General features: G+C 41.4%; 1 protein-coding gene across 1 annotated transcript in view; it reads right to left on the bottom strand.

Moving 5' to 3' along the window:
- Nucleotides 1-6,856: 6,856 nt before the first annotated feature.
- The window catches only part of CAT (catalase), a 33,734-nt gene continuing 20,757 nt past the window's right edge, over nucleotides 6,857-19,833 (bottom strand). Inside the window, exons 9-13 of the mRNA XM_003254400.4 lie at nucleotides 17,388-17,526; nucleotides 14,681-14,811; nucleotides 10,519-10,626; nucleotides 7,858-7,941; nucleotides 6,857-7,531 (exon numbers count right to left, since the gene is read on the bottom strand). Coding sequence (XP_003254448.1) covers nucleotides 7,466-7,531; nucleotides 7,858-7,941; nucleotides 10,519-10,626; nucleotides 14,681-14,811; nucleotides 17,388-17,526 — 528 coding nt within the window. The 3' untranslated portion in view covers nucleotides 6,857-7,465. The remainder of the gene's footprint in view (nucleotides 7,532-7,857; nucleotides 7,942-10,518; nucleotides 10,627-14,680; nucleotides 14,812-17,387; nucleotides 17,527-19,833) is intronic.

Below are 19,833 nucleotides of genomic sequence, written 5' to 3'. Positions count from 1 at the left end.
ACCTGGATTACTATGAACCTTTGCTAAATCCACACCACACCTGGCAGGCTGGAGATTTTTAAAGAGCCCAAAAAGGTGCAAGAAATATACGGAGTAATCTTACCCTCCACCTTTAATATCATAAGACAGAGGTTCCCATCACAAAATGGAGTTCATTGACGCGCATAGCCTACAGATGCATTTTTGTTTGGTGCACACAGTATTGTCTGTTTTCTTGAGGTTTTCTTTTATTTCTTACTGTTACTTCATTGCCTAATTTAGAAATCAAAAGATTCACCTAAAAATCCAGATTTCTAGCTTCTCTTTTAAAATCATATCTGGCAACACTAGTTTCTCAGTCTCTTGTGGTGTTAATTCCTGGAGCTAAATTGAAGTTGCACCTTTGGACAGAGGATTTGGTCACTTCCTACTGCCTTCTGGACATGCAGGTTGTCAACTGCCCTTCAACTTTGTTCTTGCACTATTGATGGTTGTTGTTAAAACATCCAGAATGCCTTTACATTTTGAATATGGGACCCATGTCCTGGCCACCTGAAGAGGTAAGTACCATGTTAATGGACCACAGTCAGGATGAAAGGAAAGACTGTCCAGGAGAAGAGAAACTAGCTAACAGGAGGGAAATGGGGAGTTTTCAGTCAAGAGCTTGGCAGTGGCAATAAAGCAGAGCCAAGCATCTCAGGGGCATGGCAGGGACTGGGGTGGAACAAACAGGCGGAAGTGGGCAGGACTGCAGAGAAACACACTGTCTAGATGTGGATGCTTTCCCTCCCACTCCCTGGGCACCAAGGAGTTCAGAGAACAAAAAGATTCATCCTTCTTGCTACCCAAGAAATTTTTGTTTCAAAAAACCATTAACTAGCATCCTCTTTGCATTAGCTTTCTAGGGCTGCCTGTGACAAATTATCAAAATTGGTGACTTAAAACAACAGAAATGTCTTTTCACCCTTCTGGAGGCAACAAGTCTGAAATCAAGGAGGCCTTAGGCTTTAAGAAAGAATCCTTCCAAAAAACAAAAAAGAAAGAAAGAAAAGAAAAGAAAAAAGAAAAAAAAGAAGAAGAAAGAATCCTTCCTTCTTCCTGCTTCTGGTGACTCCAGGCATTTCATGGCTTGTGGCTGCAAAACTCCAATCTCTGCCTCGGTCTTCACATGTCCTGCTCCTTCTCCCCTTTCGTCTCTTAGAAGGACACTTATTATTTGACTTAGGCCCCATCTGAGTAATCAGGATAACTTCCTCTTGATTTTTTTTTTTTCTTGACACGAAGTTTTGCTCTTATCACCCAGGCTGGAGTGCAGTAGTACAATCTTGGCTCACTGCAACCTCTGCCTCCCGGGTTCAAGTGATTCTCCTGCCTCAGCCTCCCAACTACCTGAGACTACCAGGCACACATCACTATGCCTGGCTAATTTTTTGTATTTTTTAGTAGAGACAGGGTTTCACCATGTTGGCCAGGCTGATCTCAAACTCCTGACCTCAGGTGATTCTCATGCCCAGGCCTCCCAAAGTGCTGGGATTACAGGCGTGAGCCACCACAGCCAGCCCCCTCTTGATCTGTAACTTACGACATTGCAAAGATCCTTTTTCCAAATGAGTCACACTCACAGGTTCCAGGGATTAGAATATGGATATATCTTCTTGGGGATCACTGTCCAATTCACCACACTCTTTAAAGTAAGAGTTTTACTTAAACATATAGCTCCATAATACAATTCATTGAAGGACAGAAAATACAAGGGACTGTTTAAAATGCTACACTTGGCCCAGCACCGTGGCACACACCTGTAATCCCAGAACTTTGGGAGGCAAAGACAGGCAGATTGCTTGAGCTTAAGAGTTCGAGACTAGCCTGGCCAACATGATGAAACCCCATCTCTACAAAAATTACAAAAATTGTCTAGGCGTGGGGGTGTGCACCTACAGTCCCAGCTACTAGGGAGGCTGAGGTGGGAGGATCACTTGAGCCCAGGAGGTTGAGGCTGCAGTAAGCTGTGATGGTGCCACTGCACTCAAGTCTGAGTGACAGAGTGAGACACTGTCTCAAAAAAATAAATTAAATATTACACTTTGAGCAAACAATACCAAAGCAAAACAACAAAAAATTAAAGCAATAGATAATGCAAAATTCACTTATCAAATAGTCAAATGAGGGAATAAGTACTTGCTTTGTTAAAAGGATCTGCAATAGAACTTTCCATAGCAAACTTGCCATATATTAATATGTGATTGTTTACATTTTTCAGAGGTTCAAAATTACACAGAGCTGGCCACGTGCAGTGGCTCACACCTGTCAATCCCAGTACTTTGAAAGGCCAAGGTGGGCAGATCACTTGAGGTCAGGAATTCGAGGCCAGCCTGGCCAACATGGTGAAACTCTGTCTCTACTAAAAATACAAAAATTAGCTGGACATGGTGGGGTGCATCTGTAATCCCAGCTACTTGGGGGCTGAGACACGAGAATCACTTGAACTCGATTCAAGCTATTACAGAGGTGGAGGTTGCAGCGAGCCCAAGATCATGCCACTGCACCCCAGCCTGGGCAGGAGACTGAGAATCCACCTAAAAAAAAAAAAAAAAAAAAATTATACAGAACTTTTTAAGTTGACTTCCACTAACCCTTCACATCTTTAAAAGCACTGATTAAAACAAACAAAAAAAAAATGTTAAGGCCTTCGATTTGCCTTACCAAAGAATTTAAAGTGGAATTTGGCCCTTTGCCCTTTGGTAATGCCATGAACTAAAAGGCAAAGAAATGGCCCAAGTAGCTTGCTTGTGGCTTTTCTCCCAGAAAAATGAGTGCTAAGCAGTTCTTAAAACACTTCCATAGTACAAATCACAAATCAGAGTGATGCCCTTTATCCAGGAAAGACAACATTAACGTGGTTGGTCTTGATTTTGTTTTTCGTGATTGAGTCTCACTCTGTTGCCCAGGCTGGTGTGCAGTGGCACAATCTTGGCTCACTGCAACCTCTGCCTCCTGGGTTCAAGCAATTCTCCTGCCTCAGTCTCCTGAGTAGGTGGGACTACAGGTGTGTACCACCACACCTAGCTAATTTTTTGTGTTTTTAGTAAAGATGGAGTTTCACCATGTTGGTCAGGCTGGTCTCAAACTCCTGACCTCAAATGATCTCTCCCCCTGAGCCTCCCAAAGTGCTGGGCTTACAGGCATGAACCACCGTGCCTGGCCGAATTAATGTGTTTTTAAACCAAAATTCTGACATTTATTTGAAACAAACTAGGCGATCCTTCACAGTGCTTCTAAAAGCCCAGACCAAGTCCTCCTTTTAGAAGAGCAAGTCTCACGAGCAGCAGGAGGTCAGAGATGACCAGGTCCGTGCACATTTGTGTCTTTCCACAGTGTCTGACTTTCATTGAAGTAATCTCAATCACAAAAGCCATGAGCTGCACGGAGTTCCCAAGGAGGCAGTTTGCCTCAGTGCTTCCCATTTGCTCGGTAGTCAGAGCTGCAGGCACACAGGCTCAAGCCACTCCACAAGTCAGTCAATACGGCAGACCATACATAATAGCATACTTAAAATATAAATGTTATAAACATTCCACAACAAAGTAACATTGAACATCAAAAGAAGAAGGATAGGAAGAAAGGGTTAATGAATCAGTTCAGGGAGAGCGACTAAGGCAAAAAGAATCTCCTGGTCTGAGCCAGGCAGTCCAAGAGCCTTCAGTGGCAGATGCCAGGTGATTATCATGATTAATAGCAAGATGGTGTCAGTTAAGACGGCCATTTCGGCCGGGCGCGGTGGCTCACGCTTGTAATCCCAGCATTTTGGGAGGCCGAGGCAGGCGGATCACGAGGTCAGGAGATCGAGACCACGGTGAAACCCCGTCTCTACTAAAAATACAAAAAAAATTAGCCGGGCGTGGTGGCGGGCGCCTGTAGTCCCAGCTACTCGGAGAGGCTGAGGCAGGAGAATGGCGTGAACCCGGGAGGCGGAGCTTGCAGTGAGCCGAGATTGCGCCACTGCACTCCAGCCTGGGCGACAGAGCCAGACTCCGTCTCAAAAAAAAAAAAAAAAAAAAAAAAAAGACGGCCATTTCAAGCTGCGCAAGTCCTGTTCTTTTTATAGCCACAATCCTCTAGTGAGGACTGATAGTGGAAAAGTGTGCTGCTTGATGTCCTCATCTGGTTGGATGCAGTCTTGATTTATTAAGCAAACATCTTGTCCCTGTTCGCAAAGTGCCCTATGAAATTTAAGATGGAGCCTCTTTCTAAGATGGAGTTACTTATGTCAAGGGTGCTTGACACAGCAAAAGAACAGATTTTTAAATATTAGGAGTCTAATATTTACATTTTTAGATAGTGGTGTGGCAGAGCGTAGGTGAAAAACACCTTTTTTTTTTTTTTGAGACAGAGTCTCGCTCTGTCACCCAGGCTGGAGTGCAGTGGCGCAATCTCAGCTCACTGCAACCTCCGCCTCCCAGGTTCAAGCAATTTTCCTGCCTCAGCCTCCTGACTGGCTGGGATCACTGGCGCCCGCCACCACGCCCAGCTAATTTTTTTTTGTATTTTTATTAGAGATGGGGTTTCACCATAGTGGCCAGGCTGCTCTTGAACTCTTGACCTCGTGATCCGCCCGCCTCAGCCTTCCAAAGTGCTGGGATTACAGGTGGGAGCCACCACGCCCGGCCCGAAAAACACCTTTTAAGATGAGAATGCAAGAAGTGAAAATGTTATGTCCACACAAAAGTATGTACAGAAATCTTCATACCAGCACTATTCATAATAGCCAAAAAGTAGAAACAGCCCAAATGTCCATCAAATGATAAACGGATAAATAAAACATAGTAAATCCATACAATGGAATATTATTTGGCAATTAAAAAAATGAAGCACTCATAGATGCTACAATATGTAAGAATCTTGAAAATATTATGCTAAGTGAAAGAAGCCAGTCACAAAAGACCACATACTATATGATTCCATTTAAATGAAACGCACAGAGTAGGCAAATCTTATATGGCCGAGGGCTGGGGGCAACGTTAAGAAAGAAATGGAGAGTGGCTGCTGATAGGTACAGGCTTCCCTTTGGGGTGATGAAAATGCTCTAAAATTGATTGTGGTGATGGTTGCACAATTCTGTGAATATACAAAAAAACATTTACTCGTACACTTTAAATGGGTGGTTTTTACGGTATGTGAATTATATCTCAATAAAGCTCTTATTTTAAAAAAGAGAGAAGAAAAAAGGAAGAAGAAAAGAAAAAAAGGAGGAGGAGGAGGGCAAGAAGGACAAGAAGAAGAAGAGAGAGGAGGAGGAGGAAGAAGAATGAGGAGGAGGAGGAGAAAGGGAGGAGGAGGAAAGCTGGGCATGGTGATATGTGCCTGTAGTCCCAGTTACTTAGGAGGCAGAGGCCACCCTGGGCAACATAATGATATGCCATCTCTAAAACAAATAAATAATGAAGAAGGCAGTGTGAATAACCAACTGTGTCAAACACTGCTGAGAGGCCATGTAAGACAAGGACTAAGAATGGACCACTGGATTTTTTTGTGTGGTAAAATATACACAAAACTTACCATTTAGCCATTTTTAGGTGTACAGTTCAGTAGCATTAAATATATTCACATTGTTGTGCAACCATCACCACCAACCATCTCCAGAAGTTCTCACCTTTCCAAATAAAAAGTGCACTGGCGCAATCTCGGCTCACTGCAACCTCCGCCTCCTGGGTTCAAGCAATTCTCCCACCTCAGCCTCACGAGTAGCTGGGGTTACAGGCACACGCCACCACACCCAGCTAATTTTTGTATTTTTAGTAGAAATGGGGTTTCACCACTTTGGCCAGGCTGATCTCAAACTCCTGACCTCAGGTGATCCACCCGCCTTGGCCTCCCAAAGTGCTGGGTTTACAGGCGTGAGCCACTGCACCCAGTCCGATAAATCTATTTTCTATGTCTACAAATATAACAGTCTCAAAGCATACTCAAATACAGGGGGAATTCAGACAGGAGGGTTTGACCGAGGAGTAAAGAAATTTGAGCTAAAAGACCAAGAATGAGTTTGTATCTGTCTGCTAGTGGTCTAATGGTTTCCTGAAACCCATAACTCAGAAACTCCTGAAAGTATAAACTGGTTTGGTTTTTTGTTTTGTTTTTAGTTGTTATTGTTGTTGTTGTTTTGAGACAAGGTCTCACTCTGTTGCCCAGACTGGAGTGCAGTGGTGCAATCACGGCTCACTGCAGCCTCAACCTCCTGGGCTCAAGAGATCCTCCCACCTCAACCTCCCTAGTAACTGGGACTACAGGCATGTGTTACCACACTTGGCTAATTTTTATATTTTTTGTAGACAGGGCTTCACCATGTTGCCCAGGCTGGTCTCAAACTCCTGAGTTCAAGTGATCCTCCTGCCTTGGCTTCCCAAAGTGCTGGGATTACAGGCATGAGCCACCACACCCGGCACAAACTGGTTTTGAATATGAACAGAATAAAGATTTTCAAGGAAAACAAATTTTCATTTAGTATTCAGAACTCATCTTTAAAGTCTTCCATGTGATTTTCAACCATGATAGGGAGATAAGTTTTAAAATAGGTTTAAATAGGTTTTAAATAGGTTTTAAACCCCTTAAACAGTCAATCATAGGTAAGTGAGCAAATGGACAAGAGATTTAAGTAATTTTCAAAGTTAGGGCATTTGCTATTTTATCAGTGTCTCAGAAGGCTGTCCAAAGGCTATAGATTTAAACAAATAACATGGAGTCCTGTAGATACTGGCATTTCCATTTTTAAGGACATCTTAAAAATCTCTGAGAACATCTGAAAATGACGATGTTCAAATTAAGAGTCTGGTGGCAGTTTACAGTTATACACGGAGTCGAAAGAAATCAAATACCATCTCTATTCTTAGGTACAGATTATTTATTGTAAAAATGTAAGCAATTACAAACTGATCTGTTGTGAAATCAGTGCTGAAAAAGTGAAAAAAAATGAATTTGATCAATTATTATCAGGAATAAACATTAAGCCATGATGGTGCTCAAGTTATTTTCTGACGACACTGGTGTATTAAATGTGCTTTTCCTATGAGAACCTTAGAAAAATAAAAATTTCTGAGTGGATCATCTTTATCTTTTCTTTTTATATATTTATAGCTATATTTTAATATAATAGGCCATGAGGTGATATGTAAACATACATAATTTCAACCAAGTATATCAAATAAAATCATATTTCTAGCTAGCAACTTTCCTTCTAATCATTTTAAATGAATAATCCAATCATCGTCCAAACAAATTTTTTTTAAAAAATGACTGTTAAATCCTAACCTTCATTTACCCCTGGGGAAACAGCATTAAAATTGTTACACGATCTGTTACAGAAAGCAGGATTCTCTATTTTGAAGCCACTAGCTTGCATTTGCGCATCTAGCACAGGAGAATCTTCACCCAGTGATGAGCGGGTTACACGGGTGAACGCTAAGCTTCGCTGCACAAGCGCGGGGCCCCGGCCTCACAGATTTGCCTTCTCCCTTGCAGCCAAGTGAGATCCGGACTGCACAAAGGTGTGAATCGCATTCTGTTTTAAAAGAACAAGATGGGCAGGTTAATCACCTCAGAGGCAGCAACGTGATACTTACTTAGTTTTAATATGTATGCAAATGAAAATAATAATTCAGAATTCATTCACTTTAACTGTCTTAAATTGCCCAGGGCTAAAATGAAGAGTATGTGTTTTGCCAGTGAGTTCTTTATCTCTCAAATGAATCTCTGCACAGCTGCTTAAGAAATCTAACAGTGGCAGGTAGTGGCCCCTGCAGACTGTAATGCTAAGTGGTAACTAAGTCAGGCCTACTCCAACCCAGCACACACAGCCTCTGCATGGCCAGGCTGCTCCCAGCTTACCTTAGGCTTCTCAGCATTGTACTTGTCCAGAAGAGCCTCAATGCGGCTCCCGTAGTCAGGGTGGACCTCAGTGAAGTTCTTGACCTAAGGCCAAAGGAAAATAAATGCAAGCATTACTCTAACTCCCTACTATATCACTCCCCAGTGACTGTGGTTTTCCAGTGTTTATTCCACAGGGGAGGAAAGATGTTTCAGCAGGAGGCAGTACTACAGGTATTTAACAATGCCAGCCTCAGAGTTAAGATGCAGGTCCAGTGAACGCTCTGACATATACTGGCTGAGCAAACTCGGATAGGTCACTTAACTTATCTGAGCTTATGTCCCTCTGACGAAATGCGCAAGAAAATGACACCTAATCAGTATAATTTAAAAAATACTAGTTGGTCTTTGTCCGCCATTCCTGACACAGATCTAAAACCCTTTGAATTTACTGTCTTTTATATACTACTAAGATGATTCATGGGGGCCTAGATAGCTTCCCGATAGAGGCTGGCACCAGGAAGAACAAGCATGCGATCAGAAGGTTAGAACTTCTAGCCCCACCCCCAAACCTCCAGGGAGGGGAGAGGGGCTGGAGATTGTGTTCAATCATCCATAGCCAATAATTTCATCAATCATGCCTATGTCATAAAACCTTCAGAAAAACCTGCAACTGGCAAGGTCAGGCAGTGTCTGGATTGGTGCACATATCCAGGAGCTGGAAGGGTGGTCCACCCAGGGAGGCACAGAAGCTCCGAGGCCTTCCCCCATGCCCCTCTTCCATTTGGCTATTCCTGAGTTGTATTCTTTATAATAAATCGATAATCATAAGTAAATCATTTTCCTGAGTTCTATGAGTCTTTCCAGCAAATTATCAAACCTGAGGAAAGGGTGTGCGAACCCCTAATTTGCAGTCAGAATCTGCAGAAGTGTGCATAGCCAGGGTACCTCATTTGTCATCTAAAGTGGGAAATGACCCCTAAATCTTTGGGTTCTGACTCTAGCTCCAGGAGTTACCGTTAGAATTGAATTGAGTTATAGGACACACAGTTGCTGTCAAAGAATTAGAGAATTGCTTATTGTTGGGGAAAAAAACCCATACAACCTAGGCCAGGCACGGTGGCTCACGCCTGTAATCCCAGCACTTTGGGAGGCTGAGGTGGGTGGATCACCTGAGGTCAGGAGTTCAAGACTAGCCTGGCCAACATGGCAAAACCCCATCTCCACTAAAAACACAAAAATTAGTCGGGCATGGTGGGGCATGCCTGTAGTCCAAGCTACTGGGGAGGCTGAGGCAGGAAAATCTCTTGAACCCAGGAGGCAGAGGTTGCAGTGAGCCAAGGTCATGCCACTGCACTCCAGCCTGGGTGACAGAACAAGACTCCATCTTAAAAAAAAAAAACAAAACCCACACAACCTACCTCACAGGATGCTGTGAGAAAAATGCCGAGAAGTGAGCTGCATTTACTGCATGGAAAGAGCTGACCTCAGAGTAAGCACTTAACAAATTACAGCGATTTACATTGAGAAACGGGCCCAGACACAGCCTAAAGTTAATGTGAAGGATACAAGAACACTGGTACATGCAGCACGACTCCACATACTTCAGGCAGGAATTCCCCAGTGGACAGCAAGAGGAGGCAGGGCATTGGGAACCCATAAAAGCCTTACAGTTTCAGCATATGTGAAAGGAGAATGCCAAGGGTTCCAGCCCAGTTCTGCTACTTGCAAGCTGTCTTATCCATTCTCTCCAGTAAAAGGACATAAATCCTGCCCTGCCTACCACACAGAGTGCCTGTCAAGCTCTCTGCTGATATTTGAACCCAGGCTCTTGGACACAGCCCAGACAGCTGCTAGTCCAGTTGCCCCTAGGAACAGAGAAGCAGCAACTAGGGGCCGACGAAGAAGGGGGATTTCTAGATTTGCAAAAAGCTTAGCTCTGGGACAGGCCAAGAAACCAGAAGTGAGAGGGCTTCATGCAGCTCAATGAGCAGCCATCAGAAATACCCCAGCACCTTAGCACAGAAGTCTAGCCTGCCTTTTGGAAGCATTGCAGTTCTTATTCCAGAAATCATGCAAATTTCTAGTTTGCATCTGAAGGAGGATTGAGGTATCATGACGTTAAGCCTTTAGGCAGGTTTTAAACCATAAAAATGCAAAAAAGAAAGACAGGCAGGCTGATTGATTGATTGACTGATTTTTGAGACAGGGTCTCCCTATGTTGTCCAGGCTGGCCCTGTATTCCTGGGCTGAAGCTCCCATCTCAACCTCCCAAGTAGTTAGGACTACAGGTGCATGCCATCACACTGGCTGATATATTTATTATCATCCAAAGTTTAAGCAGAATTGCAGCAGGACTCGCATTTTGATATTGCACATTTACTCTCTTGCACAGAACTTGGCTGTAGCCAAATTAAACAGCATAGGACAAAATTCATTCTGAACACAACTAAATTAGTACACACTGGACAAACAGCTAAGGACGATGGATATGCCAGACCAGATAAAACATGGAAAGAAAATAATCAGAAGTTGGTTGGGGATTACTAGTATTTTTTTTTTTTTTAAGTTCTCTTGAGTCAAGTAAAATAGAAATGGCACTTTTCTTTTTAGGGTTTTCCCACACAGCTGCACTGTCTTCCCAGGCCAGCAGAGGGCACCCTTCAGCTTATAAAGACTCACCGCTTTCTTCTGGATGAAAATTTGTGCATCTTTCAGGTGGCCGGCAATGTTCTCACACAGACGTTTCCTCTGTTCCTCATTCAGCACGTTCACATAGAATGCCCGCACCTGCTCAGAGAAAAGAGCAAGTGCAGAGAATTGAATCACTAGTTTATCACCAACAAAATTCATCTACTACAACACTTAGGAAATCAATAATAAAAAACTCTAGAAGAATAATTTTAAATTTTAAATTTGGGTTGTGTTCTTCACTTTTTGTTTTAAGCAAAATAAGTAAAATTCATTTGTTAATAGCTCATAACTGCTTTCTAATAATATCCTTTATAGTAACTGCTATAAATCTCTTATAAATAGATCTACAATTTAAAACTTCACCACATATTTAATACTGACAAGTCTAAAATGTGCAAGCTGCCTTTGAATGTAAACTTAGCACAATACCTTTGTTCAATTCACCCAGAACCATGGAGGAAAATAAAAACTAATCTAGCTAGTTAGAGATATAATTTGATATATAGACAGATAATTATACCTATATATAGATATCTTAAAAACTACCTCATTTATACATGTATATCTGTAGTTATTCAGAAGCCAATATTTCTTAAGCAAGACACATTACTAGTGATATTTTGCTAGATTATTGGGTTTCCCTCTAAAATAAATATCCATAAATTAAAATGAAAAATAGGAGCTTAGTATCAGGTATGTGAATCCAAGCAGCTTCTGCCCAATTCTGAAATCAAAAGGTTGTAGCTATGATTTTATTATTACATTTCATTCACTCATTCCACTCATTCAACAAATATTGAATATCTATAATGTGCCAGACTCTGTTCTATGTTCTGTTCTATTAATGTTTATGAAGTCCAATAATATCCAATTATCCAAAGTATCAACTTCATAAAATATTAAGAGATGCATCATTTCCCTAAGTCATCAAATATCAGTCTATAATTATGTTTTTAAATTTCTGAGTAAAGTTTAAACCTGATACCAAAGTTAATCAGACATTTTGGATTAACACAATCTAATCAAAGTACTGTATCCTGGGGATTTCCTCAGACCTATCTCCAATTCACTAATTCTCTCTTCAGCTGTATTTGACATATTGTGCAAAAACATCGACTGGGTCACTATCTCTGTTGAGTTTTTATTTCATGGATTGTAATTTTTGTTTCTAGAAAATATCATTTGGTTCTTTTTCAAATCTACCTATTTTTCTCCTCATATCCTATTGTCTTAATAATATTCCTTTTTTTTGCATTTCTTTAAATATGTATGTTTATTTTAAAGCCTCTTTCCAATTATCGTGTCTACGATTCTTCCATCTATTATTGCATGTGTAATTTCTCATTGGATTTCCTTGTATTATAATTTTTCACTATGACTCATCAGATGAAGCAGTCTTGATAACATCTATGGTTCTATCTTCCAATTCACTAATCTTCTCTTCAGCCATGTTAACCTCCTTTAAAAGCCATCTACTAAATTCTAATTTCAGTTGTTACATTTTCTAGTTATGTCCATTCAACTCTTTTTTTTTTTTTTTTTGAGACGGAGTCTCGCTCTGTCACCCAGGCTGGAGTGCAGTGGCACACTCTCGGCTCACTGCAAGCTCCGCCTCCTGGGTTCACACCATTCTCCTGCCTCAGCCTCTCCGAGTAGCTGGGACTATAGGCGCCCACCACCACGCCTGGCTAATTTTTTATATTTTTAGTAGAGACAGGGTTTCACTGTGGTCTTGATCTCCTGACCTTGTGATCCGCCCGCCTCGGCCTCCCAAAGTGCTGGGATTACAAGCGTGAGCCACCGCGCCCGGCCTCAACTCTTTTTCTATAGCTTAAAGTTCTCTTACTAAATTCTTCATGCTGTCATCTATTTTCTTAAACCTATTAATCAGTCATTTTAAAACCTGTATCTGACAGTTCCATTATTTAAGCCTCCAGTAGGTTTGTTTCTACTGTCAGTTTGTAGGGGGTTTTTTCTCCCTCTTGATTTTCAGTCGTAAGTTCTTAATGTGTTAGGTGCCTGGTCATTTATTGTTGAATGCTGAACATTTCCATAGGTCTAGAATCATTTGAGGTTCTATTTTCCACCAAATAAAATTTTGTTTGCTTCTGACAGATGGCGTAGAGAGATCACCTTAATCCAATCTGAGACTGAGCAGAGGCAAAGCTGTGTTTCATGTTTTGTGAGAGCAAGTTTATTTCATGTTTGCCCTTATTCCTAGGCATGGCCCTTTAGGGATTTCAACTGAAAGCCTTGAGTGTATCTAGAGGCTCTGCTTCTTAGCAGACCTTGAATTCCAATTTTTGTCCCTTCAGACTCATGAGACTGCTGTAAACATCACTCAGCTTCTGGATCAGTGCTTACAAATTAACAAATACCTTAAGAGGAAAGGAAACCAAATGTCAAGCTTACTTCTCTGCACTTTTTTTTCTGCACTTCTTCTCTATCTTTGATCTTGGTCCCTTAAATCCTTGTTGCTTTGTTAGCTCTCCAAAGCCTTCAAACAAGTGCTTTATGTATTTTACCTACCTTTTCAATGTTCTCCATGAAATGGTAAGTATGATACAAGCTAGTCTGCCATAGACAGATGCAAGCCCAAGTGAATCATTTTTAAGAGCATAAATCTGGACCTTCTTATGTACTTCCCATGTGATACATCATCACAGAATTATGCTATGAATCTATAACAATAGTATTGTGATTACTTAAAAATAACACTGTATCCTATATAGTGATAAGAAATTCTCTCAATAAAATAAGGATGAGCACATAATAAATTTTCATGTGTAAGCAATAGCCTCATTAATTTTTGTAGGGGTTGTATGAGCTGGTTTAATACCTGTATTGACCTCACACAGGCAAAATTCTTTGAGAGGCAGGGAATGTACTGTAATATACTTGGTGTCATCTGCAACACCAAAAATAATGCAGTTACATAAAAGGTTTGCCGGAAACATTTTAAGCTCATCTAAAAATGGTTTATATCCCACAATAATGTAATTTCTTTTTTATATATATGTATGTATATATATATATATACACATATATATAAATGCTTTTCAAGCAAAGATATCCTCACAGTGAATTAATTCATGTATTTAAGTATTTTTTACTTGGAAACCACATTCACAAACTGAGAAACTAGAAATAGGTTCTAATCTAATTTAAATACTAAGTTTAACACTAACTGCACAAACAGAGCTCTAGAACAACTACACCTTTAACTTTATTATTTTATTGTGTGTGGTATAAGTTGCACTGGACACATTAAGGAGGCAGCTGCCCACCCACAGGCCCTTCCAAGTCCAAGGGCCTCCTTCATAGCATGTGCTGAAACAGCCCTTAGGGCAGCCATAGGCGACTGGAAAGAGGATGAGCACTTGCCCTGGGGCAGTTAACTAGAGGCTGACCAAGGCCAGTGGTGCAGCCTGGGGTGAAAAGATTAGCCAAGTCAATAGGATTCCATCTCTCTAGAATCTAGAGATAGACGTGTTGAAAGAAGGAGTAAAAGGTGGTCCAAAAAAAAAAAAAGTAATACATGGAGAAAGATGCCATAAAGGAGAGTTGGATGCCATAAAGGAGAGTTTTCCATTGTTGTGGAAGAGCCGCAACAATGATAAAACAGAAGCTCTGACTCAGATAGGAGAAAACAGGAAGTCATGGTAAAAATAATCAATTAGCATTGGCAAGCAGAAGCAGACAGATGGAGAATAAGCCACGTGAAGGGCGAGCGCTGCAGTGGAAACGTCCACACTCTTGTGGCCGAGGCTCCTGGAGCTATTTTGGATCCTAGTTCTAGTCCTTGAACCTGGGCTGTCCGGCCCAGATTCTTAGATTTGTCTCCACGTAAGCTGTACATGCTCATTTCTTAAATTCCCACGAGATCACTGTTTCCCCAATGCCCCTCTCCCGTATCCCTTCAATAAAGTTTGAAGAAACTGAGAAGGAGTTTCCATACCTGAGGCAAAGACCAGAGTAATATAACCCTTCAACTCCACCCAGTAAGGGGCCCAATTTACTATTACAGATGAGTCTTCCTTGAATTCGATTTAAGATATATCAGACAGTTTGGGCGTTTGGGGGGAGGGGGATGAAGCAGGCATTGACAAGGAGAATTATCAGGTGCCTTCCACAGCAGACAAGTCATTACCTGAGTAACGTTATCATCATCGGCAGTGTTGAATCTCCGCGCTTCTCCAGAATATTGGGTGCTGTGCTCCAGGGCAGAAGGCTGTTGTTCCGGAGCACCAAAGCTGTTGGGGTAGTAATTTGGAGCACCACCTTCAAAAGAAAACCACCCAGATGCACTTAGGAATAAGAAAAGTCAAGTAAGTCTGCAAATAATCACTGTGATGAGAGTGAAATAAATTTAAGTGGTAATCAAATACACATGTACACATACACAGATATAAACACGACGCATACATATTATTCTTAATTTCCCGCATTTAGCTACAGATAGTATGAAGATTCTTAGGGAACGTTGTCATCTGCTAAATGCTTGCACAGGCTGCTACACTTTATGAATGAATCTCAAAGTCCCTTTTGACACTTCAAAGGGTCTCATCTATCAAGTCTTCCGAGGCTTACAGCACATGTAGAAGTTTATACAGGCTTGACTTGGCCACCATATAAGGATGAGGCTCAAAGACACATTTCAAAATTGACTTGAAAAATTGTGTCATTTGGACTTGGGCTCAATTCAAACACTGCATCACAAAATTCTTGAGGGAAATCTGAAAGTTCTGGTTCTGCTCCTTGAATCTACAGACACAAGCATGGAGCTCTGTGATGGGACCTGACTGCTGCAAGGTCACACAGTAGCCAGTGGTAGATATGGGGGTGGAACTCTGGGTTTTTTGTCTCCTCCAGCCCAGCATATACAGTATTTCCATTACAGAACTCTACTTTGCTATTCCGTAAAGTGTTTATAGGATTCTCAGGGTATCTCTCCTTTACTGACGATGATGACTTTGTTCCATTGTAGCTTCACTTTCATACCCTCCACAGACCAATAAACGAAGGATTTTTAAAAATGTGGTAATTATATATCAGCACTTACTTATCTGGACTTATAAGAAACAGTGACAAATACAATCAAAATATTTTCTATGACTTTTGAAATAAATTATAAGGCTTTTTTTTCATTTTGGCATATTTATTTTCTCAACTATGCTTTGGCTTACATTAGCAGAAGCTTTCATTACCCAAGCACACACTGCCTAAACAGGAGTGGCCCAGAAACACATTAAGTGGTTTGAGCAAACCAATCTGGGGTTGGAATTTTAGCCAGCTCACTGCCATAATAGATCATCCACAGTGGATAATCAAGCGGTGCCTATGGATGACATTCATCAAGACACCAAGTGTGTGTGGAGGGGAAGGAAGAACACCATACTATTATAGAGCCCAATTATTCGCTCAACAAATTCAACAGATCAGTCACATCTACATGAAAAGCAAAATGCTCCAAAAACCAGCCATCACAGTGTTTTCTTCATTAAGAACTAGCTCTTTGAAATGTGCCTAGTTAATTTTTAAAATCCTACTTCCAAATGAGCTCTGACTTTTACTCAAAGTGGGAGTTGTCTTTAAGGCACTGACCACAGGAACAATTAAGCTCTTTCATGGAGCTTCAAGGTCATAGCCCAAATGCCCTACTTTTAAAATCAGGCCAGGCGCGGTGGCTCATGCCTGTAATCCCAGCACTTTGGGGGGCCAAAGTGGGTGGATCACCTGAGGTCAAGAGTTCAGGACCAGCCTGGCCAATGAAACCCTGTCTCTACTAAAAATACAAAAATTAGCTGGCATGGTGGCACACTCCTATACTTCCAGCTACTCGGGAGAATCTTCCAGCTACATGAGAATCTCTTGAACCCGGAGGCAGAGGCTGCAGTGAGCCAAGATCATGCAATGCACTCCAGCCTGGGCAACAGAGTGAGACTCTGTCTAAAAAATAAATAAATAGATAAATAAATATAGCAAAATGTAATAGCTATGACCTTTGGGTGTTGGAACTATATGGGAATTTTTCTTTTTTCTTCTTTTTCCTATATTTTCCAAATTTTCTTTAGGACACGTGTTATTTTTATCATAGAAAAATAAACTTTGTTTGAATATAGACATCTGTGGCTATAAATATAAATCATCTGTAAAATTTCTAAAGGGATCAATGCATGCAGTCTATATTACTAAAACACGTGTCCTAAATGGGAAAAGAAAATAACTAAGATCTATATTAAACTGTGGAATAGTAAAAGGAAAAAACTTCAATCAAGCATTCTGCTTGACTTATTAGAAAAAGTAATTAGAACTAGAGGCTGTTTGTATACGACACCAAAAAAAAAGGAGTTAAAAGAAAAAGATCCTAAGTTTGATAAATGAGTTCCAAAAACCAAAAAGTGGTAAGTTGATTCACCTGACTTTATTCACTTAGGAAAAAATGAAGGGAGGGGAATCCTTTGACTTGCTCTGCATCCCCTACTCTCTTCTCCCCAGCCTTCCCTGCTAATTCTAGCTCCCCTCCAAATTCTAGCTAGACCTGCTCCTGCGGGGCCACAACAGAACTGCAAAGAGAAACAAAAGACTCCAACTCTTGGCTTTCGCACTTCCAATGGTCTAAGACTTGGTGATTTCACAGTGAGTTAAGGAATTGTCCATTTTGGTGAAGTGTCTTCAAAACCTAACTCCCAAGCTGGAGTATGAAAAAAAGCGCCCAGTTAGCAGCACCTGGGGAGCACCTTCACCAAGCAGGAGGTCCTGCGGGGCCAGCTTGAGTGCCACTGGCCTGGCTTCCCGCCCATCTGCTCCACATGCCCTCTGCCCACGCAGGGGGAGCCCAATGTCTTTAGGCCTACCCTGATTGTCCTGCATGCACATGGGGCCGTCACGCTGGTAGTTGGCCACTCGAGCACGGTAGGGACAGTTCACAGGTATATGAAGATAATTGGGTCCCAGGCGATGGCGGTGAGTGTCAGGATAGGAAAAAAGGCGGCCCTGCAGTAATAAATACAATAGACACTGACTAGGGGCAGTAACATATAACACAGGAATGGGCTGTAAACTTCATTCTGAAATTTGAAGTACAAAGCACTCTGTACACGGTTACCACAAAATTCTGCCTTTCCCCCTACTTAAGAGTGAAGCCTCTACTCTTATGAAACAAGTTCTCCCTAACTGAACAGTTCTTAATTTCCCAGGCCCTATGGCCAACCATAAATCTTCACATCTGTTTTGGGTAATAATATCTTTTTTTTCCCTTCTGCATAACAAGTTAGTGTCTTGTCTTATACAGTATTACTTCGTATTCCCAAGGAAATATTGCATTATAAAATAAATGTGCTAGAACATTAACTAACTGAAATATTGAATTAATTCTATTCCTCCTCATTCCCCCACTCCAGGGGAGGAATCAATCATTTGCTCTTTACAAAAAGCAACACATTTCTACAAAACCAACAGTACGGGAAATTCTTCAAATAAGCACTTCCAACTGGGCAGAGTGGCCCATGCCTATTATAATCCCAGCACTCTGGGAGGCCAAGGTGAGAGGATCGCTCGGGCCCAGGAGTTAGAGACCAACCCGGGCAACACAGCGAGACGTGTCTCTACAAAAAAAAAAATTAAAACATTAGCCAAGCATGGTGGCATGTGCCTGTAGTCCCAGCTACTCCAAGAGGCTGAAGTGGGAGGACTGCTTGGCCCAGGGGGTTGAGGCAGCAGTGAGCTGCAATCGTGTCACTGCAATCCAGCCTGGGCAACAGAGCAAGATCAGAAAAAAAAAAAAGTATCTCCCATGCTGCCTTCTGAATTATCTCAGATACACTTTGAGTTCTGAGACTTTCTAGATATAAACAACAATAACAAAAAATCTATGGTTCAAAATGAAAGCCCTACAATGCCAAATGTAATGAATCTAAGATTAAATTATGTTCCATGTTAACCAAGGCAAGGATGGCAAGCATTTGGAAATTTCTTTCAGTTAATGCTCAAAAGCTTTATGATAAATTCTGCGTTAATCTTAATATCTAATTATCGAACTATTCTCATTATTCATACTTCTTTTCTATGAGCAATTTTTCTTCCATTGAATTTATCATTGGCCTTGAACCTTAGAAGTATTTTTATATCCCTAATTCTATGAGGCAAAATAAAAACCAAACTGAATAGGGCAACTTAAGCAATAACCTTGTACCAAATCACTGATACCAACAGACTTAATCCAGTCCCAGTGTTGTGTCAATATTTTGCTTTTGGCTGAATGACTCCCTCTTATCATCATTTCAAATAGCCTAAGGTCATATTTAGATGACTGGCCATGCGGCCAGGACCAAAACTCAGCTATAGGTTGGAAGTTGGTTGTCTCCTTTGGCTCAAAAAGTTGTGCTCTTGACTCCATCAACAGGATAGGAGATACAATCCTGCCATGGGCAGCTCCTGGATGTAGCCTCTATCACATAATTCTGATTTTGTGTCACCCTGTGTTTATCAGGCAACCTTACCCCACCTATGGGTAGAGACCAACAAAGGTTGGGAAATGGGCACAGTGAGGCCATACCCTGACACCAGCTTGAATCTAGGCCTTCCCCAAGGCCCTGTGCCTGAACTCCCTTGCTGGACCTGCGTGAGTGGGAAAGCCTTTCCCACCCAAGCAACCGGCCCAACTTCTCCAACTCTTGGCAAAATGCAGAGAATGACAGCAAGAAAGGCTGCACCTGTGTCCTCAGGTACTCAGGGGACAGTCTCTCTATGACTTGTATTATATTATTTGTCCATTTCACCATGGTGTGGCTCACCACTTTGGATAGTTATAAAACTTATTAACATGACCTTGTTAAAAGGCACCTGTAAACACTGCCCATTAATATATCAACCGCCACTGCCTAGGCTACAATACTCATGGGCTCTCAGCAGGAATAGCCCCGAAGTCCCCCTAACTGGCTTTCCACTTCCTGTCCAACAAGACAATCTACATACTCCCCACTCACCTACTCAAAAAATCTCAAATCATTCCTTAATGGTCAAAATGGCTAAATGAGTACAACAGTCCTTCCCCAACTGTATGGCTCCTCACAGGCTCCATGGTATTGGAACTCATAGCTAAATGACCTAAGAAGGATGGGGAAAAGCTAGGCTAGAAACGATAACTCGACAAACTTATGAAAGCTCTTCCTAAAACTTAGAAAACACTTTCTAAAACTCATTTAAAAAAAAAAAAAACCTATAAAGAGTACACTGAATTTAAAATAGATATATTTGCCAGAACTAAAATTAATACTAACAGAAATTATATTACTTTCGACT

This window comes from Nomascus leucogenys, chromosome 15, assembly GCF_006542625.1.
Source record: "Nomascus leucogenys isolate Asia chromosome 15, Asia_NLE_v1, whole genome shotgun sequence".
NCBI classification, from domain to species: Eukaryota; Metazoa; Chordata; class Mammalia; order Primates; family Hylobatidae; genus Nomascus; species Nomascus leucogenys.
This window is presented reverse-complemented; position numbering and strand designations above follow the sequence as displayed.